Source organism: Ptychodera flava (assembly GCF_041260155.1).
Source record: "Ptychodera flava strain L36383 chromosome 23 unlocalized genomic scaffold, AS_Pfla_20210202 Scaffold_23__1_contigs__length_28996876_pilon, whole genome shotgun sequence".
Taxonomy (NCBI): Eukaryota; Metazoa; Hemichordata; class Enteropneusta; family Ptychoderidae; genus Ptychodera; species Ptychodera flava.
In genome coordinates, this window is record NW_027248277.1 from 28,867,210 (window position 1) to 28,888,868 (window position 21,659).

Here is a 21,659-nt window from a genome sequence, read left to right on the forward strand (position 1 = left end):
TGTTCGGAAATATGCAAAAAAAATCATGTCTGCGTAAAAAAATACGCACTGAGAAATGCCGCCCAATGACACAACGTACTTGGCCCGCACTACATTGCCTGAACATGGTTCAATGCAGGACAAAAAATAGAACATATGCACCTGCTTGCAAGTGACATTTATCATGATATTGCAACATTTTAGACTTTAGCAGACCGCAGCACTTTATGCACCATTGTATTTCGTCATCACAATACGTCATGTCAATCAGTTCTGTACAGACAATGGCACTACAGATGCAAAAAATTCGAGAATCGATCGAGTCTACGTTGTTGGTTGTTGGTAACACAATACATTACGTCGCATGTTATTTGGATAGTGTTTACGGGGGACCATTTAGACCCTGTCGGGTTGCATTCTTGAGAGGTTCCGCTGGACTTTGAACAGTATCTGCTTTTGTTGGCCCTTTGAAAACACTAATTTCGTAGTCAGAAGGTATTTTCTTTGAACATGAACTCATTGGGCTGCTCAACGATCATCTACGGGACATGCATAACGGCATTGCAAACGTTCAGCTACACCTTGAAGCCCCCCAAGTTATTGTTTTTTGTTAATAGAGCATGCGCATTACAGGAAACCCGCAAGTTCTACAGAAAAGACTGCCCAGCTCACTTCAGATACTGATTCCTACCGTACGCACTTTGAATACATTTTACGCAAATAAAAACTCAGTTGCGTAAAATCGTACGCAAGTTTTGAAATTGTAACGGAAACGCTGATGATGCAACGTACTGGTACAACTCCATAGGTCAGAACATTTTACCCATGATGCAAATTTCAAACACAAGTCTTCGACATGGCATATTCTACTGATAATACAAAATCTTGGCTGAAGGACTCTGAATTGAAAAGTTACCCAATAGGGAGTGAGAGACCTAGTATTTGAAACTAGCAAATATCAACTGGTACACCAAGTAAGGAAATACTGTATTTTGCCTGATATCCTTGAGAGCTAATCTGTTGACATGACATCTGTACACATCAATGGAACAGCATGGACTCAGTCACAAAAACAGGGTTTGTGATGAGAGATATTTCAAAGAAACTAAACTACAGTTGGTGAATTACCTTCAGCACAGTCCAATTAAACATCTTCTGTAAAACCCATTCCATCCCAGTATTGCAAACAGGTATCAGCCGTTTCTCTGACTAGCCTTCCACTCTTGAGCTTAGCCATGGAGGCAAGTCTGGTGATGTCTCTAACCTTGCAGATACATTGCTGTGGAGATACAATAGAACAACACAGACAAACAACTATGTTATCAAATGTTATCAAACATGTTAAGTGTTGTCATGGTCACTCAAACAATTCAAATCCTGGTGATATCTCTAACCAAGCTGAGGAGGTACAACAGAATAACCATTGCATTTGAATTAAATTATTAAAAATATTTTTTGGTTATATGGAACCCCGAATAGTCCTTTTAGTGTAAACACAGACAAACACCTGTATCATAACATTTTATCAAACATGGTAAGTGTTGCCATGGTCACTCAAACAATTCAAAACCTGTTGTAAAGGAAATAACTGCTGACTTTCTTTGTCTAGATATTCTGTCTTCTATCATGGCAGATCTTATCCTATATCTCTGACAGCTCTCACTACTGTAGACTTCAAAAAAGTAATGGTGCACTTTAGCAGTGCTGGAAATATGAGTATGTTACAAAATGCTAACATGGAAAAAAAATTCATGTTGTCTCTACACACACTAAGATCTTAGCTTATCTTCACAGGCCACTCCAAGGGGGTTACAGCTCAACATGATATGATAGAATCTGTACAATCACAACCAACAGGCTGAATTTAGAAATTAATTTTGAAAAACCAAACACTTGTATTGTAGATTGTTTTGAACTTGTACTTCCTATTTCTTCAATATCCTAGAGTCAAATAAATTACCTGGCATTGTGCAGTGAGTTGTTCTATCTCTATGACAGACCAGACAATCTACTAATAGTTTTGCTGTGGTTCTGGCTCTACACTTGTGATTTGTAATGAAACACATACTGCATGGTTACTTATCCAAAGGTTTTATAATTTACAGACTCCTTTATATGAGCCACTTTGTTAATGAGTCTGAATATTTATAGCACTCAACTGCTCGCTAGATATTTCAAGGATGGTTTAAAGAGCGCCCCTATACAAATGTGGTGAGCCAAAGGTGTTGTACACAAATTTAACCCTTAGTTTGGATAGCACACATTCTTTTACCTGTTTTGATATTGCATAGGTGATTTTACTGATGACTTAAGCCCTTGATTTAGGGGCTCTGCAGAAGTACAAGGTGCTTGCATGGTTGATATCCATGGTATCATAAGTATAAAGGATCATGTACGTATTACTGTAAATAATCTGGAAAGAAGAACATAATCCAATATACCTGAAATCCCTGTAGTATCTGCTGATGAAGACATCCTCTGTAAAATCCATTCCATCCCAGTATGGCAGACAGGTATCAGCTGTTTCTCTGACTAGCCTTCCACTCTTGAGCTTATCCATGGAGGCAAGTCTGGTGATGTCTGCATCCTGCAGATACATTGCTGTGGAGACAGATTTGAAACAACCATTGCATTAGCATAATTACAAATTGAGAGAGTCTAAGGTTTAAGGTAGTTAGCACCTTGAAATGGAAGACTTAAACCTTCACTACAACTTCACTTCAGCAAAGTTTTTACCATCAACTGATTGCATAGTAGCCAAAATAGTAACATTTCCAGCGTCACTTTCCAGTACTGCACTAATCAACATTTTAGTTACCAGCCGAATATTTCACTAGTCACCTGGGCTGATAAAAAGCACACATGAACAATCCAAGCCTGTCCATAAAGAGTAGGATACATCAGCTCAGATTTGCTAAATCCTGGATCAAGAATCCTACATCTGGATAAAATGGCTTTCATCATCATCAACAAACTGATTTTTTAATATCTAAGGAAGATACTGAATACAACTCTCGGTACCTTAAATAGGATTTTTGCCACCTAAGTGAGTCAAAAAAGTCTTAAGTCAGTCGACCATATTTTCAAAATGGCGGATTTCTACAGGTAAAACACATTTATAAGATTAAAGAAGCCAAAGTAAAATGTTAGGTTATACAGGAATTTCATACCGGAAATGCCTGAAAGGATCAAAGGATGCATGTCTTTAGCCAGTTTTACAAACAAACAATTTTTTTTTGCCATGAAAATGATTGCATTTTCGTCAAATGTATTTATCAGATCACTTTCTCGCACTCTTACTCTTGTGAGAAGTCAACCTTTTAACCATGATGCATTTCATTAATATGCAGTTTGACCCCTTAGCACAAAGCAAAAGCTATTTAAAGTAGTCAGAATTCATTTATGGACAACAATAGCATGCTTACTTGTGGCACAGGATATCAGGGACCTCAAGAGTTCCAATTCTGTCTCAAGCTCCGCCATTCTGAAATGTACAGCTTGATTGTCAATAAAAGGACAGTTACGTTGTATTGTCAAATTTAAAATATAACAGTATCCTATGGTTAAGATTCTGAGATCTTTATGGAGATGTGATACGGCATACAACATACCTACTATGATGAAATCTCTTGAAATAACAATGATTGTCATCAACCACATGAACAATACTCAAAGACACTACGTGTTCAATATGATTATATTTACACACAGTAACAATAAAAGGTGCATTTGGAAATATTCAGGTTGAGTGCATTTTTAAAAACACTTTTGCCAGTATTTATGGGTCTGGATTAAGATTGTATGCATCTCAAAATTTGAATACTTAAACTATGGCTCAAACTTTCCACAAGTAAACTTTCAAATAATCTCTTTCACACGCAAAAATAATATTTAGGTGTTGCGAATTCGCTACAGTGCAAGAAATGAATATGTACACAGAGTTTCACAAATTGGTTGAGGATTTTGCCTTCATCCGTAGAATGGATCCTTGACTTTATCAACAGTAGATTGTTTATCCAAAATTTACTGTAAACAGATTTGTAGATCAAGAAAGATGATGTGAAAAGAAAACACTCATCAACAATTTTTACTCTGATTTAGTACACCAGACCTTTGAAAATATTTGGCTTGACCTATTTATGCTCAGTATGAAGATGTGTAGAATATTCTGACAAGCTGAATCCTGGGTATTTTACATGTGGAGGGGGAAATTTGTACAGATTTACATCATATTCCACGTTACTTAATGTTGAACCTGGGCAACTGCAAAAGATGGTGTTATTACGATGCAAATTTCAAACCATACTGCTATGTTTAATGCACCCACAGGTCATTTACATTCAGAAGATATACACCTTGAAGAACTATTACTGTTTGTATTATATATCAAAAAACGTTAAAAAATATTTCATTAATGTATATTTTTTTGGTGAAAGAAATTGTGGCATAAATTTTCCTCAGGTAAAAAATGTCTGAGGTGGTACTGCTTACAATGAATTATAAATTTCCCATTTTTTATTTTTACTGACAACTGAAAAAAATCAGCTATGCTGGCAAGACTCACAGAAAATCAAAAATATGGACCAAACACCAAAATTTTGACAGTGATATCCTTTTTTACATGCCTTCATGTGAGTGCAAATCAGTGCACTGATTTGATTAGAATATCCAGTGAGTTTGCGGGGCTTAGCAGGGCTCGAAAATTTTTTTAAAAATTCACTTGCCAAGGGCAAGTGAATCTTCAATTTCACTTGTCCAGAAGAAAAATTCACTTGCCCTTAATTTCAGATGATTTAAGGAGTAAATGTGTATGGTTTTATTCATGTCATTTAAAGAAACAGTAGCTGTAACTTACTTATAAATTTGTCTCCTTATTCTGTGTATCAAAAATAATATCTAATATAACGTATACATGCACAGTGTTTTGGCCAGCTTTTGCTAGCATGGGGACACAGTGACCCATAGTAGGTCTGAATGGGGACAAATTAAATTTTTGGGGACATGTAATGTATTTCAATAAAACAACACCGGTACATTGTCATTGTGTGTCATCATGACCTGGTACCTTGTGTTAAATAGGCAAGTCAGGTAGGTGCACTAAGGGTAAGTATATATAGGCCACTGGTGTTGTGTCAAATTGTGCCCATGTGAAACTTTCAGTATCATTTAGTTTACTGTTACCATGTGGTATGTGCATAAACTGCAGGGTTCCCCTCAGTCACCAAAATGATTAGCCAACTCATTAACCAAATCAAAAATCTTGTAGCCACTTTGAGCAACTTTTAAACAGTTTATGATCTCAAGTGTAGCAACAGCTTTCTCGGCATTCAGGAGTTCCTAATTTTACAAATCAAGATATTGTTCATGATAGTTTTTACATTAAAGAAATATTTGTTTAGTTTTTTATCATTAATTATCTGTGTTTGTTATGACATTGAAGGGATTGAAATACTTTTTCATTTCTAGTGGTAAACTTTTGCCACAAGAAATAATTAGGTGGCAATTCTAAAAATCAGGTAGCAATGTGAAGTGTACGTTACCACAGATACAAAATATTTCTGCAGCATTCAGTCAGTATTCACAGTATGACAACTTATCATACATATACACTACAATTATAAGCTCCTTATGTAGTTTTGTTAGCCACACAAATACAAATTTTCCATGCAGAAGAAAGCATTCGGTAGCATAGTGACAGTGTAGATACAAGTATTATGGTGTTGTGTCATAGTTGTGATCAAGCAGGCTCAATAGCATCTTCAGCATGAGTATTTTTCTTGAGACAAAAAGGGTCAGGTCAAAATCCTTTAAAACAAGACACAATATTTGATATTGCTCAATTCATTTCCCAATGTTTTAAAGAGTAATAATAGTTTTAATGATAATGATAACATTGTAGCCCAGGAACATTTTCATTTGATAGTTTGATATCATCAAGAAATGTCTGGTGATGTTCACTATTACATCATTAAACTGGAGGAATCTGCAGAAATATTAATGTGATATTTGAAATGGATATGCTTACTGCAACTACTGTTGACAATTTCCCTTTGCCATAACTGTTAATAAAATTTAATTTGAAAACTGACAGTCAAGCTAAATGCCATTAAATTGGAAAGCACAAGAAATTACCTTTTAGGAGTAATAAGATTGTACCTATTGGACCTTCCTAGGTGGTTTCTTTTGAACCATAATTGTGTACTTAAGGGTCTTCATTTATGACATCACATAAGATGACCCAGATTTGACCTTTCAGAAAACCTCAAGTTTTTCTCCTTTTCCCTTGTATTATGACTCTGTTTGTGAAAGTTTCCTTTGTAATAATGGTTTTTACTATCAAACTGAGTAATTGCAGGCCAAATTTTGATTCAAGCAAAGTAGGTAAAACTTGGACTAAAAATAACGACCGGTACGCGGGACACAGATCACGGAGGCAAAGCCAAGGGTTAGTGTATTCATGGTCGCCCATGATGTATTGTAGCAAGGTCCGTTCATGAGAGACTGAGAGGGACCGTTATTGCAGTATTGAACAGCAACAATGTTTGCTTCACGTACCAGGGAATTTGTAACTTTGTAGAAAGGAGAGTAAAGTGTTTCAATACATTGTAACTTTGTAGGAAGGAGGGTAAATTGTTTCAACACCTTACAACATTTTATATGTAAGCTGTAGTTTTCTGTTGAGGAGGCATCGTGCTGACATGATTTCATGAGAAGAAAAAAACATAAGAGCCTGCAAAAACGTCAATATTTTGCCATTTTGTAGCCAAGCAGACAGAGCTATTTATTGCCGGCCATATCGAAAGCGGTACACTCAAAGAACTAGAGAGTGGCAGCGCGTACGTACAGTGGCCCCATTGAAATTCACTTGTCCGTCGGGCTGGGAGAATGTTGTTTTCACTTGCCCGGACTCAAAATTCACTTGTCACGGGCGTCGGGCGGCGAGAATTTTCGAGCCCTGCTTAGTGAACGATTTACGGACCGGTTTTCATAATTACCCAGCCCATTTTCAATGTCATGGTACACTTAGACGCTTAACACTAGATGTAAATATCCATTTGTGCCCTGCTATTGTGCCTTTCGTTAAAATGTTTGATGCTGGTCGATAATGGTAAAATTGTTTGACAATGCCCTGCATGTAACTAATTGCCAGAAAGCGATTAACTGTGAAGGCATGTAATAAAAATATTATTGCCTGAATAAATGTGCCCTGGCAGCAGGAGAAAATATGCCCCCTTGGCATTTGGAAAACTGCCACCTGCTCTCAGACACACACACCCATGTATTCAAGCAATAATATAAAGTACTGACCTGACTTGATGTCAAAAACATAGGCACAGCACATAAATTTAAAAGCTGATATCCTTGTACTGACCGGACTTGATGTGACCTGAGTAATGAATAAAATGACCTTATTTATTTTTATCTCTTGCATTAGAAGTGTGCTTGTTTTGTTTCTTCTCCGACTAGCTACCAAAATCTAACTATTACAATACGAAGCAATACTACTTATATTCTGTGTGTGGCTACGCTTCAGGATTCTTCATGACTGTTAAACAATGATCAGTTTGAGACTAAAAAACAAAGATTAAAAACCCTCTTACAGGGAAAATTTGTCTGACAAAGTGATAAGTCAACTTAAATTAATAACTGTTCTTAGAATCCAACAAAAACATGAAAATTTTGAAGAAAGTGAAATATGTCCTGTGTGTCTGGTGGAAGCACGTAGACTGAGCCTATCACTTCCTGTACATCACTTTAATACACGTCTGAACAGCGCCCTCCCAAAACAACAAAACATTTATTTCTCCTTATATGTAACTTGAGAAATAGTATATTCTTTCGCCTTTGTTCTGTAAATTAAACTTTGGTAGTGGCATAAGCATAAATATACCGGTATCGTCCTCACTGCTTGGAGTGGTGCAGCTGTTGTTTGTGTCTCAGTGTCTGCCAAGTCTGTTTCCCAAGCCATTTCTGCAGTGCTAGACGTCTTTGTCAAGATTCTGGTTACTTGACATCATACAGAGTTTATTGAATCATGGGACAATATCAAAATGACTGTGTTTTAAGTAAGTGCAGCCAGTAGCTGTAACTTTTGTCAATGTTTTCACTAATTGTTTATTCATATATCAATTGCAAGTTTTTCTTCTGCTCTCCAAAACATGTTGAAACACCATTTCCTTTGCTTGTCAACCCACTGTCTACTGTTATTGTGTGTTTGATTTCTACTCTGGAATAAAATTTACTTGTGCAGTTCAACATTGTGTAATGAAAGGTAATTTGAGAGCTGAACAAGCAAATGCAGTTGATAAAAAATTAGGGAAAAAATCATTGCAAATTAAAGCAACTGGCCTTACAACACCAATCAATAACTTTTAGTACTAAACTTTTTTGCAGTATTTTGTTCTGTATCAACCACAGTTCCTTGGCATGTATAAACTAGACTAAGACTTGTACTCAGCTTATCAATACAATCTGTGCATTCATAAGCTGCATTGCTATTGTTAAATGCTGACTTTCAGTCAAGATTTGAATTCAGTCGTCAACAACAATGCACCTCACACATATTTTACACTTTGTGAACCAGCCAAGTATTGGTGTTCATCCTGCTTAACCCTTTCACCGCCATGGTTTGTATCGATCCCATTGTTTTCTATGGTAAAGTTGGACCTCTACAAAGGGAAATGGGGGGTGTGAAAGGGTAAAGGAATACATCACACCACTGTCATTTCTAAATGCAAAGAAGACACTGAAAAAAACACAGAGACTTCAAGCATTAATGCTTACCTTTGGTATCAAGAGCAACACAGATCATAGATTCATTCAGATGCAGGGGCTCATCACCAGTGTTATCAAGCAAGCACATCAAGTCTGATTGAATCGCATTGGTTATCCACATCTTACTACCATTGATGACGTAATCACCACCTTCTTGACTGCCGTGGTCTTCATGTCTTGCAAGTGAAATTAAAAAGCAAAAGTTAGCGGCTGCATGGAGTTTGCCTTTAATGTTGTCTGTGATTGGTCAGTTTGCATGGAGTTTGCCTTTAATGTTGTCTGTGATTGGTCTGTTTGCATGGAGTTTGCCTTTAATGCTGTCTGTGATTGGTCAGTTTGCATGGAGTGTGCCTTTAATGTTTTCTGTGATTTGTCAGCTTACATGGAGTTTGCCTTTAATGTTGTCTGTGATTGGTCAGTTTGCATGGCATTTGCCTTTAATGTTGTCTGTGATTGGTCCGTTTGCATGGAGTGTGCCTTTAATGTTGTCTGTGATTGGTCAGTTTGCATGGCATTTGCCTTTAATGTTGTCTGTGATTGGTCAGTTTGCATGGAGTGTGCCTTTAATGTTGTCTGTGATTGGTCAGTTTGCATGGCATTTGCTTTTAATGTTGTCTGTGATTGGTCTGTTTGCATGAAGTGTGCCTTTAATGTTGTCTGTGATTGGTCAGTTTGCATGGAGTTTGCCTTTAATGTTGTCTGTGATTGGTCAGTTTGCATGGAGTTTGCCTTTAATGTTGTCTGTGATTTGTCAGCTTACATGGAGTTTGCCTTTAATGCTGTCTGTGATTGGTCTGTAATAAATAAATATCAGGCGTCACCATGCAAATTTGTGTAGTGGTGGAACAAACTAAGTAAAATTTAACAATATTAAGATGTCAAAGTATTACTTCCTGACCTCAAACCTGTACTGTATGATCATCTCATTAATACTCCTTAAAATTCAAATGGAAGCTATCCTTATGATAAATGCACAGTAGCTGTAACTTTTGATGACTTTTTTCAGTTTTTTTTTTCAACGTCAACTCTAGTTTCTTTGTTGTTCTACTCCAAAATCATTTTAAATCACAATCTAGCTTGTCAACACAGCGTCTATAAATGTGAAATGAATTGTTATTGTTGACATTTGAATTCTGATATTAAAAACTAGAATTATTATTGTTGACAAAAAATACAGTACATGCAGAGTACAAGCTGAATACTTTGTATCCCAACATGCTTTGGGGAGTAGAAAAAACCCAAATGTAGCTCTTTGGCATTTAAAGACAAAAAAAGAAACAAATTATCAAAAGTTACAGCTACTAATCCTTTAAATCCATGAGGAAAATAAAATATTTGATTTTAACAAAATCAAGGTGAATACTTTATTTTCCTGACAAGTTTAAAATTGAGTCCTCACAAGTAGCATGTCAGCAAAGTATTGTAAAACTGTAGCAGTCCAAATTGAGGCACAATCTACCTTATGAGTGTGGATAACCCTTATCCCATCCATTGCTCTGTACATCATCAGAGTACAAAAGGGTCATATGTACAAACTGTTGTGTCATTTTGTAATAGTAGCAGTCATAACATGAATGTGAAACATGGACCAATAAATGTTCAATAGTGGTATTGTACAAAGATTCACTTGGTTTTGAAATCTAGCCCATGTAAGTTATTCTCAGTCAGTTTCATCAAAAAATGTCAGTTATGATATTCTTACACTGACATGACTGCATGTAGCAGTGCAATGGGGTTGGGTCAAACCATGCTGATGAATGGGTCAATGTCAGTTATGATCTTCTTACACTGACATGACTGCATGTAGCAGTGCAATGGGGTTGGGTTAAACCATTTCTGATGAATGGGTCAATGTCAGTTATGATCTTCTTACACTGACATGACTGCATGTAGCATAGCAATGGGGTTGGGTTAAACCATGCTGATGAATGGGTCAATGTCAGTTATGATCTTCTTACACTGACATGACTGCATGTAGCATAGCAATGGGGTTGGGTCAAACCATGCTGATGAATGGGTCAATGTCAGTTATGACCTTCTTACACTGACATGACTGCATGTAGCAGTGCAATGGGGTTGGGTTAAACCATGCTGATGAATGGGTCAATGTCAGTTATGATCTTCTTACACTGACATGGCTGCATGTACGGTAGCAGTGCAATGGGGTTGGGTCAAACCATGCTGATGAATGGGTCAATGTCAGTTATGATCTTCTTACACTGACATGACTGCATGTAGCAGTGCAATGGGGTTGGGTAAACCATTCTGGGTCAATGTCAGTTATGATCTTCTTACACTGACATGACTGCATGTAGCATAGCAATGGGGTTGGGTTAAACCATTCTGATGAATGGGTCAATGTCAGTTATGATCTTCTTACATTGACATGACTGCATGTAGCAGTGCAATGGGGTTGGGTAAACCATGCTGATGAATGGGTCAATGTCAGTTATGATCTTCTTACACTGACATGACTGCATGTAGCATAGCAATGGGGTTGGGTCAAACAATGCTGATGAATGGGTCAATGTAGTTATGATCTTCTTACACTGACATGGCTGCATGTACGGTAGCAGTGCAATGGGTTGGGTAAAACCATGCTGATGAATGGGTCAATGTCAGTTATGATCTTCTTACACTGACATGACTGCATGTAGCAGTGCAATGGGGTTGGGTCAAACCATGCTGATGAATGGGTCAATGTCAGTTATGATCTTCTTACACTGACATGACTGCATGTAGCAGTGCAATGGGGTTGGGTAAACCATGCTGATGAATGGGTCAATGTCAGTTTTGATCTTCTTACACTGACATGACTGCATGTATCAGTGTAATGGGGTTAGGTCAAACCATGTTGTAACACACCTCATCCGCAGTATTTGTTCTAATTGCCAATTGACAGTCACGTGGGGATGCGTTCTTTTTGTGCTGATCCACGTAAACGACGTCATCAGGCATCATTTGTCGGAACTGTTGCCTGCCAGGCATCAGTTCCGAAAAATGATGCCCGCTGACGTCAAAAAACATTGGCGCATGCGCGACCTGGAATGTAAACAAAGACGCCGTCTGCGGACGAGCGAAACGATAGTCGAGAAATTCTCGGTTTATCCTACTTTCTGAAGAAGAACTGAATGCTCTGGTTTCAAACAAGGACTCGAAACGAACGAAGACGATAATCAAAGGTGCATTGAACGTTTTGCAGAAGTATTGCGACCCTGTCAGCAAAAACTTTTTCTTGCTGAACCACTCCAACATATTACATCATATAGCTTACATGCGACAACTTTTGTGTATGGTACGTTCTTATGTATGACTACGGATGAGGTGTGTTACAAAAACACATATTGACTGGCCATTAGGGCCGCTACAGCATACGTCTTTAACCCCTCGGGCCTGTGAGTCACCCCAAAAAAACAGACTGTTTCCCTCGGCCTACGGCCTCGGGAAACACTCTGTTTTCGGGGTGACTCACAGTCCCTCGGGGTACAGACGTATGCTGTTGCCCTCATGGCCAGTCAATATGTGTATACTGATGAATGGGTCAATGTCAGTTATGATCTTCTTACACTGACATGACTGCATGTAGCAGTGCAATGGGGTTGGGTTAAACCATGCTGATGAATGGGTCAATGTCAGTTATGATCTTCTTACACTGACATGACTGCATGTAGCAGTGCAATGGGGTTGGGTCAAACCATGCTGATGAATGGGTCAATGTCAGTTATGATCTTCTTACACTGACATGACTGCATGTAGCAGTGCAATGGGGTTGGGTCAAACCATGCTGATGAATGGGTCAATGTCAGTTATGATCTTCTTACACTGACATGACTGCATGTAGCAGTGCAATGGGGTTGGGTCAAACCATGCTGATGAATGGGTTAATGGAAATGTGATAAACCTTACCTACTAGTTGATCAGAATCACTTCAAGTTACACTTACTCCAGACTGGCAACCATATCATCTTTGATGCTTGGCTCTAAAAACGTTTGCTTCAGTTCATCTGAATCAAAGCTAGAAAATAATTATGATTGTTCAGATATTACAATATTGACACATCATTATAATTGTGTTTGAAAATCGCTTTCAGTAAAGGGACAAAAACCGTCATCTTTCTACGTGTTTTTCTCATTTTTGTCTCAAGACAGAACTCGACAGATTAATCTACTGACTTAATATACAACCCTAGTTCTTAAGGAGATAGATTCAAGAACCAGATAAAAGTCATTAAAATGTAAATATTCTTATATTGATACAGTCTCATTCAAGTAATATGCGCCTCAAAAGTTAAAGGCTTCAACTTTTGCTCCAACTTTCCTCAGTGAAACTTTCAACCATTCTCTTACCAAAGCAAGAAACAGCGTCACAGGTCACCGTGCAGACTTTGGTACTACAGAGACAAACACCTAAGATTTCCTGATGTTTGAAATTCAAAATGGCCGCCATCACTGTGTTATACGGGTAAATATACAATTTTCGATTTTAAAAAACTTAGACAGTGACAACTTTTCTTTTATCAAGAGCTTTAAAATGAGCCTCCAAAAGTGGTAAGTCAGTGGAGAATTGATAAAATTTGAAAGCCTGAATTTCTGTCCCCAGGGGTTTGATACATGTCCTTTTTCAATGTATTGTTCATGAATATAATTTTAGCTTTCATTGATGTGTTTTAGATGATTCAAAGATGAGAAAACATGCTTTCAAGTTTTACATAACACATCTGTGTATCAGAGAGGGGGGCTTTGAATCGTGGGAAGCATGCGGTGGTCTAAGTGTATACATGTATGTACTGATGCCTTCCCAACCACTAGGGCATTTGGCGACTTACTGTAAAAGTACAGTGTAGCCTGACCTACATTCTGCCAGTGAGTCCAGGGCAAACATCTACTTGTACCACTGTCTTTGTGGAGTGACTGTGCATGTACCAGTACACTGGTTACTCAGCATTCTTGTTGTGATATTGAAAGCTGACATCGGTGTTCATGTTGTTACACGGGAATCATTTGCTGCAAGTCTCTTAGTTTCAAAATGTTCTTGGGGTTTTGGGGTTTAGTTTTGAGCGTTTCACACCTTAGCGTTGGCAAATTACAAGTGTAAAATTTGAGTCTTAAACTTGCAATTTCATGTTCAACACTAAATGTTTTACTTCCAAGGACTTTTTTTTTGTTTGTTGACAGTGTGTTCCAAGTTCATGGAGACATGAGGGTGGAAAGTTGAATTGCTCATGTCTTACCCTTGGTGGCGCTGTCCCCAATGACATTATGTACATGATAATAATATATATACATGATAGTTGGTTAATAAAGTCATGAGTTGTTATACGATATTATATGTATGTCTCAGACTTCAGAGTGTACCAGTACATGTATTGAGTATATATACACAAAACAGAGCAGATATCCAAAGTCTGTTTTTCTCTCTTTCAATGGCGACACAAACACAAAAAAATATACCAAAATAAATCCTCTGTTGAAAATGAACAAGTAGACAATACCTGTGGAGACCTGGAGTTCCCACATCTGACTGCATACCAATTGATTGAGGCAAACCACCACATCAAATTCCATCAATCTCTTTCATATTATGCAACACTGTAGAAGAAATCTGTACACGTTCTGCCATATTCTGTTAAAAATTAAAATACAAATATTATAGCTTAACATCAACATACATTGATTACACATAACGCCAAAATGGTAATTCTCAGCCCACCACAGGCAATTTTTGCTCCTATCTACTTTTTGTCAATGTGTTGTTGCTATTTGTGTACACAAACCAGAATGTACTTATAGTTTACAATCATATATATATATATATATATATATATATATATATATATATATATATATATATATATATATCTATATATATATATATATATATATATATTGCAATGTGTGTGTTATTTACATGGATTACTTTCATTTAGTGAGTAAAGTGGCCCATAACCCAGGAGATGTGCAAATGTTAGAGGTATATACTTTCATTCATAAATCCAATCAAGTTGAAATTTTGACATTTTGACAATAATTTTGATCTATCCACATCAAACGAAAAATGAGAAGACTGTTCATGTTATAAATACAGTATATAATCTCATGGAATTTTTCTCTGTTTGATGTCATCGTTTACGCATGGTTTTTTGCGGACTCACACAACTTCTCACCTTCAAAGCTCAAATTTGGCCTACTTTTTCCTCAAAGCTCAAAGTTGACACAGCTCTGCGTAATTCTCTACATTTAATCAACAATTTTCCCGTCAAAGTGTCCTATGACCTGTTTGTCCCTATTCCCAGTTTGCAGGTCCACAATCACCTTTGATAACAATAGGTTTGGGCCAAACCATGATGGTAAAAGGGGTTAAACATAGAGGGAAGGAAACAGGTCAGTGACTTCCTCTAATTCTCTGATTGTCTATCATCAACAACTTGTCAACTACCCAAACATACTAACAAGACAAAGGTTGTTTAAAAAGGTTGAGACACATTTCTCACCTGTTGATCTATTTATACCCAGGAATCCAGCATTGTCCATTTTCTTGAAAAGTTGATTTGTCGGAAATCTTTGTGCAGATCTCATACTTATCCACAAAAGGGCTGAATTCTTTTTTCAAAAAACTGCAAGAAAAACACAAAGACTGTGATTAAATTTCAAACATCATGGAAAGACAGAGATGCAAAGGAAATTTCAGCATTGCCTTGTTATGATGAGAATACAGTAACTAGTAAATGATTTCCAGTCAAACTGTTTACACTTCTGAATACTTTATTTTAATAACACCAGCCACATTTGGACTTGCAAGTTATGTGTAGGCTGCATTAAATTGATGAAAACAAATTATGCTATCTTCAGACTATTTTGCTAATATTATGTGACTTGAAGTATATGAAAGCCTTCGAAATTTTAATCAAGAAGATAAAAAATGCGACCCTGGCAATTTTGTAAACTTTGTTAACAGATGTAGATACATCTGTAAACTAAGGAGTACTGTACATGTTGTGGTGCACTGCTGTATGACTTTCTCTTTTGGCCTCCCTAGAATGGTGTCAATCAGCAAGATGCACTGTAAGATACCTGCAAAATTATAGCGCTACGGTGAGATGGTCGGTGAATTTGGGTTTGGGGACTTCGCTCACCAGTAGCACTACAATTAATGCCGATGGCCCTGTAGAGGTGAAAATAAGCGCACCCCACTGGACCAGGCGCGTTGATGTGAAATGCTACATGTTTACTGCATTTGGTCGTACCGATTTATCACTACTGAAATTTGTTCAAACACGTCGATCGCGTTCCAATATAAACATTGGCGTGCATTGGGCATCTGTGTTCTGGGAGCCGCCATTACTGGAAGTTGGTAATCACATCAACACTCCTTGTCCAATGGGTGCGCTTATTTTCAAGGTATTCTGTTAGTTGCTATTCGGGCTAGTACCACGCTAACAACTGCGGTAAGAACCATGTCGATGATTGGTCAATAAAGAACAATAAACAACAAAACCAATAATATCCTAATTAACAACTATCTTTTGGAACAATTACATCATGATTATATCATATTATATCAACAATTATAATATCATATTATATCATTTGTTATGACATAATTGTTCCAAAAGATAGCTGTTCTTTTGTTTATTGTTCTTTATTGACCAATCATCGACGTGGTTGTTAGAGTTGTACTAGCCCAAATAGCGACTAACAGAATACCTCTATTTTCACCTCTACAGGGCCATTGGCATTGTGGCGGTACAGGTGAGTTAAGTCGCAAAACCCAAATATCACCGACCGCCTCACCGTAGCACTACAATTTTGCAGCTACACTGTAAGAAAACTTCAGAGTACTTTATTCAAAGTTGGAAATGCTGTGATACGTTTTGATATACCACTATAGCACAGTAATTGATGAACAGTACAAGAGGTCCTCTGGGAGCCGAGTAGCCAAAGTAGAACACTCTACCGGTACACTCTGAACACCTGTTGACTTTCTGGTAGTTGTCACAGTGCTGTGTTGGGCTACCTTCATGCTCCACAGGGCGAGCATGGAGGTAGTTTCACATCTACTTCCATGGGGAAAGCAGGGAGGTACCTCGATCCTTGAAGGAAAACATAACCGAGGTGATGGAAGCGCTACAGGTCGCCAAACAACAACAACAACAAAACCACAATGCCAGCACACATGTCAGAAGTCCTGACACATCAAAAGGATTGCGCTGTTTCACAGCTTGCCTCTTGCAGCTGACCTGTTCTAGACAGCCATTAGGCCGCGTTCAAAAAAATGGTGAAGGGGGGGGGGGGGGGGGCTGGAGGAATCGTGATTGAAATTTTATTTTTTTCAGATCCCCCCTCAATACCCTCAAAAATTTTCAAGTCCCCCCCCTCAATACCCTAAAAAATTTTCAAGTCCCCCTCCACCAATTACCATATAGCCGCATATTTATTAGGAATTCACGCAGAGTAAAAAAAAACATGTAATGTGTCGTTCTGCACGCAAATGTTCAACACTACCTCTTATCAGCAGGTTGTAGAGCCAGATACCTAAGGCAAGTTCTTAAATTGATTCATTTTTAAATGCATCAGAACACTTTTTGGATTTCTCAGTCTAAGCCGACTTGAGTTTATCCACCTCTGGCCAGTTCAATGGCACCAGCTGAAAAGCTTAACTAAATGACAATCATGAGAGAGTATGAAAATTGTGTATTCCTGTACGTTTAACCAAATTGTGAAAAAAAGAGCACCGTGATCTTCCAAATTATTTTTTTCAAAAGTACAAGACATTACAACTAGATGCCACTTATAAAATGTTTTACAAAATTGACAATACTGGAGGTTAAAATATTCCATGAAATTAATGTTTTAATCTCAGAAATTTTGGGTGTAATAATGGCAAATTTGATAAAAAATAAAAGATTCAATTTAGTCACACATTTTTCCATTTAAATTAGAGTCTTTACTATTCAAAGTTTTACTTTTGTGTTATTGGTACAATGAGATATGAAAATTTCATTCACTGCATGAACTTGAAATAAATGGTTTATATATTGATTGGTGTGCGGGGTATAAAGGTGTGCGGGGGTATAAAAGGCCCCTAACTTATTGAAAATTCATAATGGCGCTTGAGTGACAACTGGCAATAGCTAGGTAGACCGCTCCGTGAAAATCGGCCTAAACGATTCTCAAACATATATTATTGGCATACCATGAACATAGACTGTTTCATAAACACGTAGGCCATACAGGTATCTGCCAAGTTTCACAAAGTTTTTTAAAACTACGACGATTGGGGGAAAATCGCTTTCTGAACAAAGGGAATGGCCCTCAGGAGACAGTCGTTCCATGATTCAAACAATTGTCAATCATTCGGTGACGCGCAGAGGCGAAAACTGGTCAAACATTTGCTGTGCATACGAGAACAACTACGATGTAAACAATCTATATGTAAACTAGAGTTATATCAGCGAGCGAAGGATGAAAACTTTGTATTGCCATCAACTCTTTTGCTAGCGTTTATGGTGCAATGACATAACGAAAGTGAACAATTCTCAGACGTTAGTTAGCAAGAGGACTAGTCAGTAAACTCACCCGTAGTACGATGTTTTCTAGCGAAAAGCGCGTATATAGAGTCCGTAGTTTGCACTGAGAATGGCATCGAAAATAATCATCAAAACATGGCGGTAGCCTCCATGATCAATTTAATTATGTCAGGTAGAAGAGATCCACGTTTTTAACAACCCTCCCCTTCCAAATCTACGGCCGAACGTAACGGTACTGAACAGTTGTTTTGGATATATATGCTGGCCCCGAAAACGGCCGTAGCCGTGTACACGTGTTTTTACACGTGGAAATGACATGTCGTGTTCGGAGGGCTGGTACTAGTAAGGTTTTGACATACCGATTATCCTAGTAACATTTGGACTTCTGTGATGAGAATTTAACAAAAATTGTAAGATATTTGAACAGTTGAAACATTCAATCTTTCAGTTCAAGATGAGCAAGTAAGCGCCATCACCAATCTTGTAAACGCTTTAGGATACGCGTGTCTGAGGACAGCTCATTGATTCCGCGCTACATCATAATAACATTTCGGCAAAAGCTGGACTTTAATTCCTTCAATAACCATGGAGGTAGAAAGAAAGACGGAGAGGAACCCAGTCTTCATTGATTCCAGTCGAAGGTTAACAAACGTTTCGAGCAAAAATTGCAATTGCTCCGAAAATAAACATAACTCGTGATAATTTTTCGATATCACCCCCGCGCCAAGCAACCGAGCAACTGACCGCGATCGCTATTACAGATATTGTGATACATGAGATTCAAGGAAGTCTCGACCCTTCTGTGAATTTCCTTTATTTTTTGCGATCGGTCATGACGTCGCCGTTTACCTATTTCCTACCATTTTCCTGACGTGTTTCTTTTCCTTCCTATTTTTTCTTTCTTTCTTTTTTCTTTCGAGTATTGCCATGGCATAACTGAAACGAACCGGAAACGAAGGCTGTACGTACCCAAGCCTGAGTGTGATTTGAGAGCAAACAGATTACTCAGATAATGCGAATGATCGCAACCGTTGCCAACATACTTATTATGCAGAGCCATGCCCCAAAACGCCCACCCAAACTTGGCACTAATCCTGATCCCGGTCCATTTCGAGCCGGGCTTTAAGTTATTTAGAAAAACTGACTTTTCATCGTATATTTGTATAAGATCAATTATGGTGACCCCATCTTTTTTCTCTAATATTTGATGTTTTTCATATGCCAGAATTCAAAAATCCATGGTAACTGTTAGTCCCCTAGTCTTCTATGTGTTACTCTCGGGCTGGATCTGTGTACAAGTAGATGTATGTTTCACTGTCAATTGAGTGTTCTATGACCGAAACTCTTCTTAAACTACATCAGAGTCAAAGCTACATGTATCACTGTCACTGCCATTATGTAGTAGCAGGGCAGTAGTTGTATTAACTTTTTATTTTGACAATATCTTTGTTCAGTTTATACAATTGTGTTCTCGTTCTATTCCCTACAGAATGTTGAGCTATCCAGTATTCAGCTTGCCAACACAGCCTACGTGTACCGTGCATTTGCATCATTCAATTATCACCAATATTTAGACAAACGGGCTTTGTTGACAAACTGAATATTGTGTTTTCAGCATGCTGTAGAGAGACATCGAGAAACTGTGTTTGATACATTGCATAGAAATATTGAAAAATTATCAACAGTTGAAGCTCCTGCCCCATTACAAGGCCAACTTGTTCTACGAAAATTTAATGGCATTCATATATTTTTAAACTTTTTCGAGATTAAAGACATAAAGTATAACAAAACGATTCTAGATTTTGTATAATTATTACTAACATTAGAACCATTGGACGACATCAAAATGTTGGGAGTCAAATATTTTCAGGTCCCCCTATGGGCAGAGCAAAACTTTCAAGTCCCCCCCCCCCTCGACTACCCCAAAAATTTTGGAATCCCCCCTTGAATTCCTCCAGCCCTCCCCCCCCCCTCACCACTTTTTTGAACGCGGCCCTATGTCAGCGAATGCAATTCAATCATCTCAGAGTGTGCAGTTTGCTACCTCATGCCTTGAACAATGTTATGGATGATTGTGTATAACTATAATGTTAGCGACAGAGTTACTCGAATGGCCGCAGCCGGCTGCAGCCCCAGCTATGTCATGGTAAATCAGTGTACAGCAGTATACCTTAGGTTAGCTCAGGCGACGCCGAAGCTCTACCATCTTCGCTTGCCACGGCCTGCTGTTCGGTCAGCCGGATGCTTCCCGAAATCAGACTCCTGTCTGGCTAACGAGCCGTGCTGGCGGACGATGAAGCTCAACATGGGTCACTTGTAAAATTGCTCCGTCCGTAATGTCAGTGTACGACTCCCCTTCCGGGGATATCGATGCGTCGTTGACTGAAAATCGTTGATACCTAGTACCTAGATGTTGCGGCAAGGCTGCGGAACCGTCACGGTCTCAACACAGTCGCTCTTGAGGGACTGTGGTCTGAAGCAGTCGAGGAGACGCGGCCGCCGCCATGTTATGTTGTAGTTTTGCATACAAAGCAGGGGGTAGTCTGGCAGAGACCCTGCGATTCCGCGTTCTTCCTGTTGGAACACGCGCGCGCCCTTCAGAGACGCGACGCGAATCCCAGGGTCTGGACCCGGGGTCTGGACGTTTCTTGCAAGCGACCGGTCGGATTTCTGCCTGATCCGGGTACTTTACAGAACTCCACACATCCGTCACACAAACAAAAAATGGCAAGTACCATAGCCAAATAAAATGAAAAATGAAAAATAAAAACATACCGCGTATATAAGTCTACCAGCTACTAGTATATATTCTCTCCGCCCAGTTAGATAGGTGTTTCTTTTGACGTCACTACCCTTATGAATATTCATATCCTTGCAAGAACTGACAGTCGCTGTGTCTGGCAGCGCGTGCTCACAGCTGCACAGCCTTCGAATGCAGGCCCATCGCGCACAAAACAAGGCACAGCGACTGTGGAGAGTCTAAGCAGGGGGTTGTGGGTAATAGGGTTCATTGAGGTCATGTCAAGCCTGGAAGGCGCTTGCTTTTCTGGTTCAGTTTGAGCGAGAGAGTGCTGGGCGAGGGTGTCGCTCAAGGGTCTACGTTTTTTGCATACAGATTTGTTTTACACGTACCATATTATAGATTGTGTTCCGTACTCTGCAACCTTGAGTACCATACTCCACCCTTAAGATGTCACAAAATGCTACTGACTGTTTGTTCATGTGCGCTCATTCGCAGGAAAAGGCTTGGTATTCATGATGGTCCCGCAAAATGTCAAAATACATCTTATCTGGGACTTTCCAAGGGACTTTGCCTCAAGTGTTATATGTCATGCAACGGAGCAAACCCAGGATTGCACCATTGAGTTATGGGTAGGG

General features: G+C 38.6%; 2 protein-coding genes across 2 annotated transcripts in view; both read right to left on the bottom strand.

Annotated features, from left to right (window-relative positions):
- The window catches only part of LOC139123893 (ubiquitin-conjugating enzyme E2 Z-like), a 446,060-nt gene extending 442,598 nt beyond the window's left edge, over window positions 1-3,462 (bottom strand). The window contains exons 1-2 of the mRNA XM_070690044.1: window positions 3,405-3,462; window positions 2,421-2,580 (exon numbers count right to left, since the gene is read on the bottom strand). Coding sequence (XP_070546145.1) covers window positions 2,421-2,580; window positions 3,405-3,462 — 218 coding nt within the window. The remainder of the gene's footprint in view (window positions 1-2,420; window positions 2,581-3,404) is intronic.
- LOC139123707 (probable acyl-CoA dehydrogenase 6) lies at window positions 995-20,799 on the bottom strand. The gene is made up of 6 exons (XM_070689869.1): window positions 20,452-20,799; window positions 15,246-15,368; window positions 14,247-14,377; window positions 8,764-8,930; window positions 7,288-7,366; window positions 995-1,258 (listed from the first exon to the last, which is right to left on the bottom strand). Exons 3-5 carry the CDS (start codon window positions 14,279-14,281, stop codon window positions 7,326-7,328), a joined length of 243 nt encoding a protein of 80 aa, XP_070545970.1. The 5' UTR covers window positions 14,282-14,377; window positions 15,246-15,368; window positions 20,452-20,799; the 3' UTR covers window positions 995-1,258; window positions 7,288-7,325.
- Between the last annotated feature and the right edge of the window lie 860 nt (window positions 20,800-21,659).

Bases quoted from the DNA above. Each gene is read 5' to 3' on its own strand.
- LOC139123707 (XM_070689869.1), bottom strand. From the start codon at position 14,281: ATGCAGTCAGATGTGGGAACTCCAGGTCTCCACAG. The intron at 8,931-14,246 runs GTATTGTCTACT...TTCACTTGCAAG, and splicing joins GGAACTCCAGGTCTCCACAG to ACATGAAGACCACGGCAGTC. The intron at 7,367-8,763 runs GTAAGCATTAAT...TTCATTACTCAG, and splicing joins TGTTGCTCTTGATACCAAAG to GTCACATCAAGTCCGGTCAG.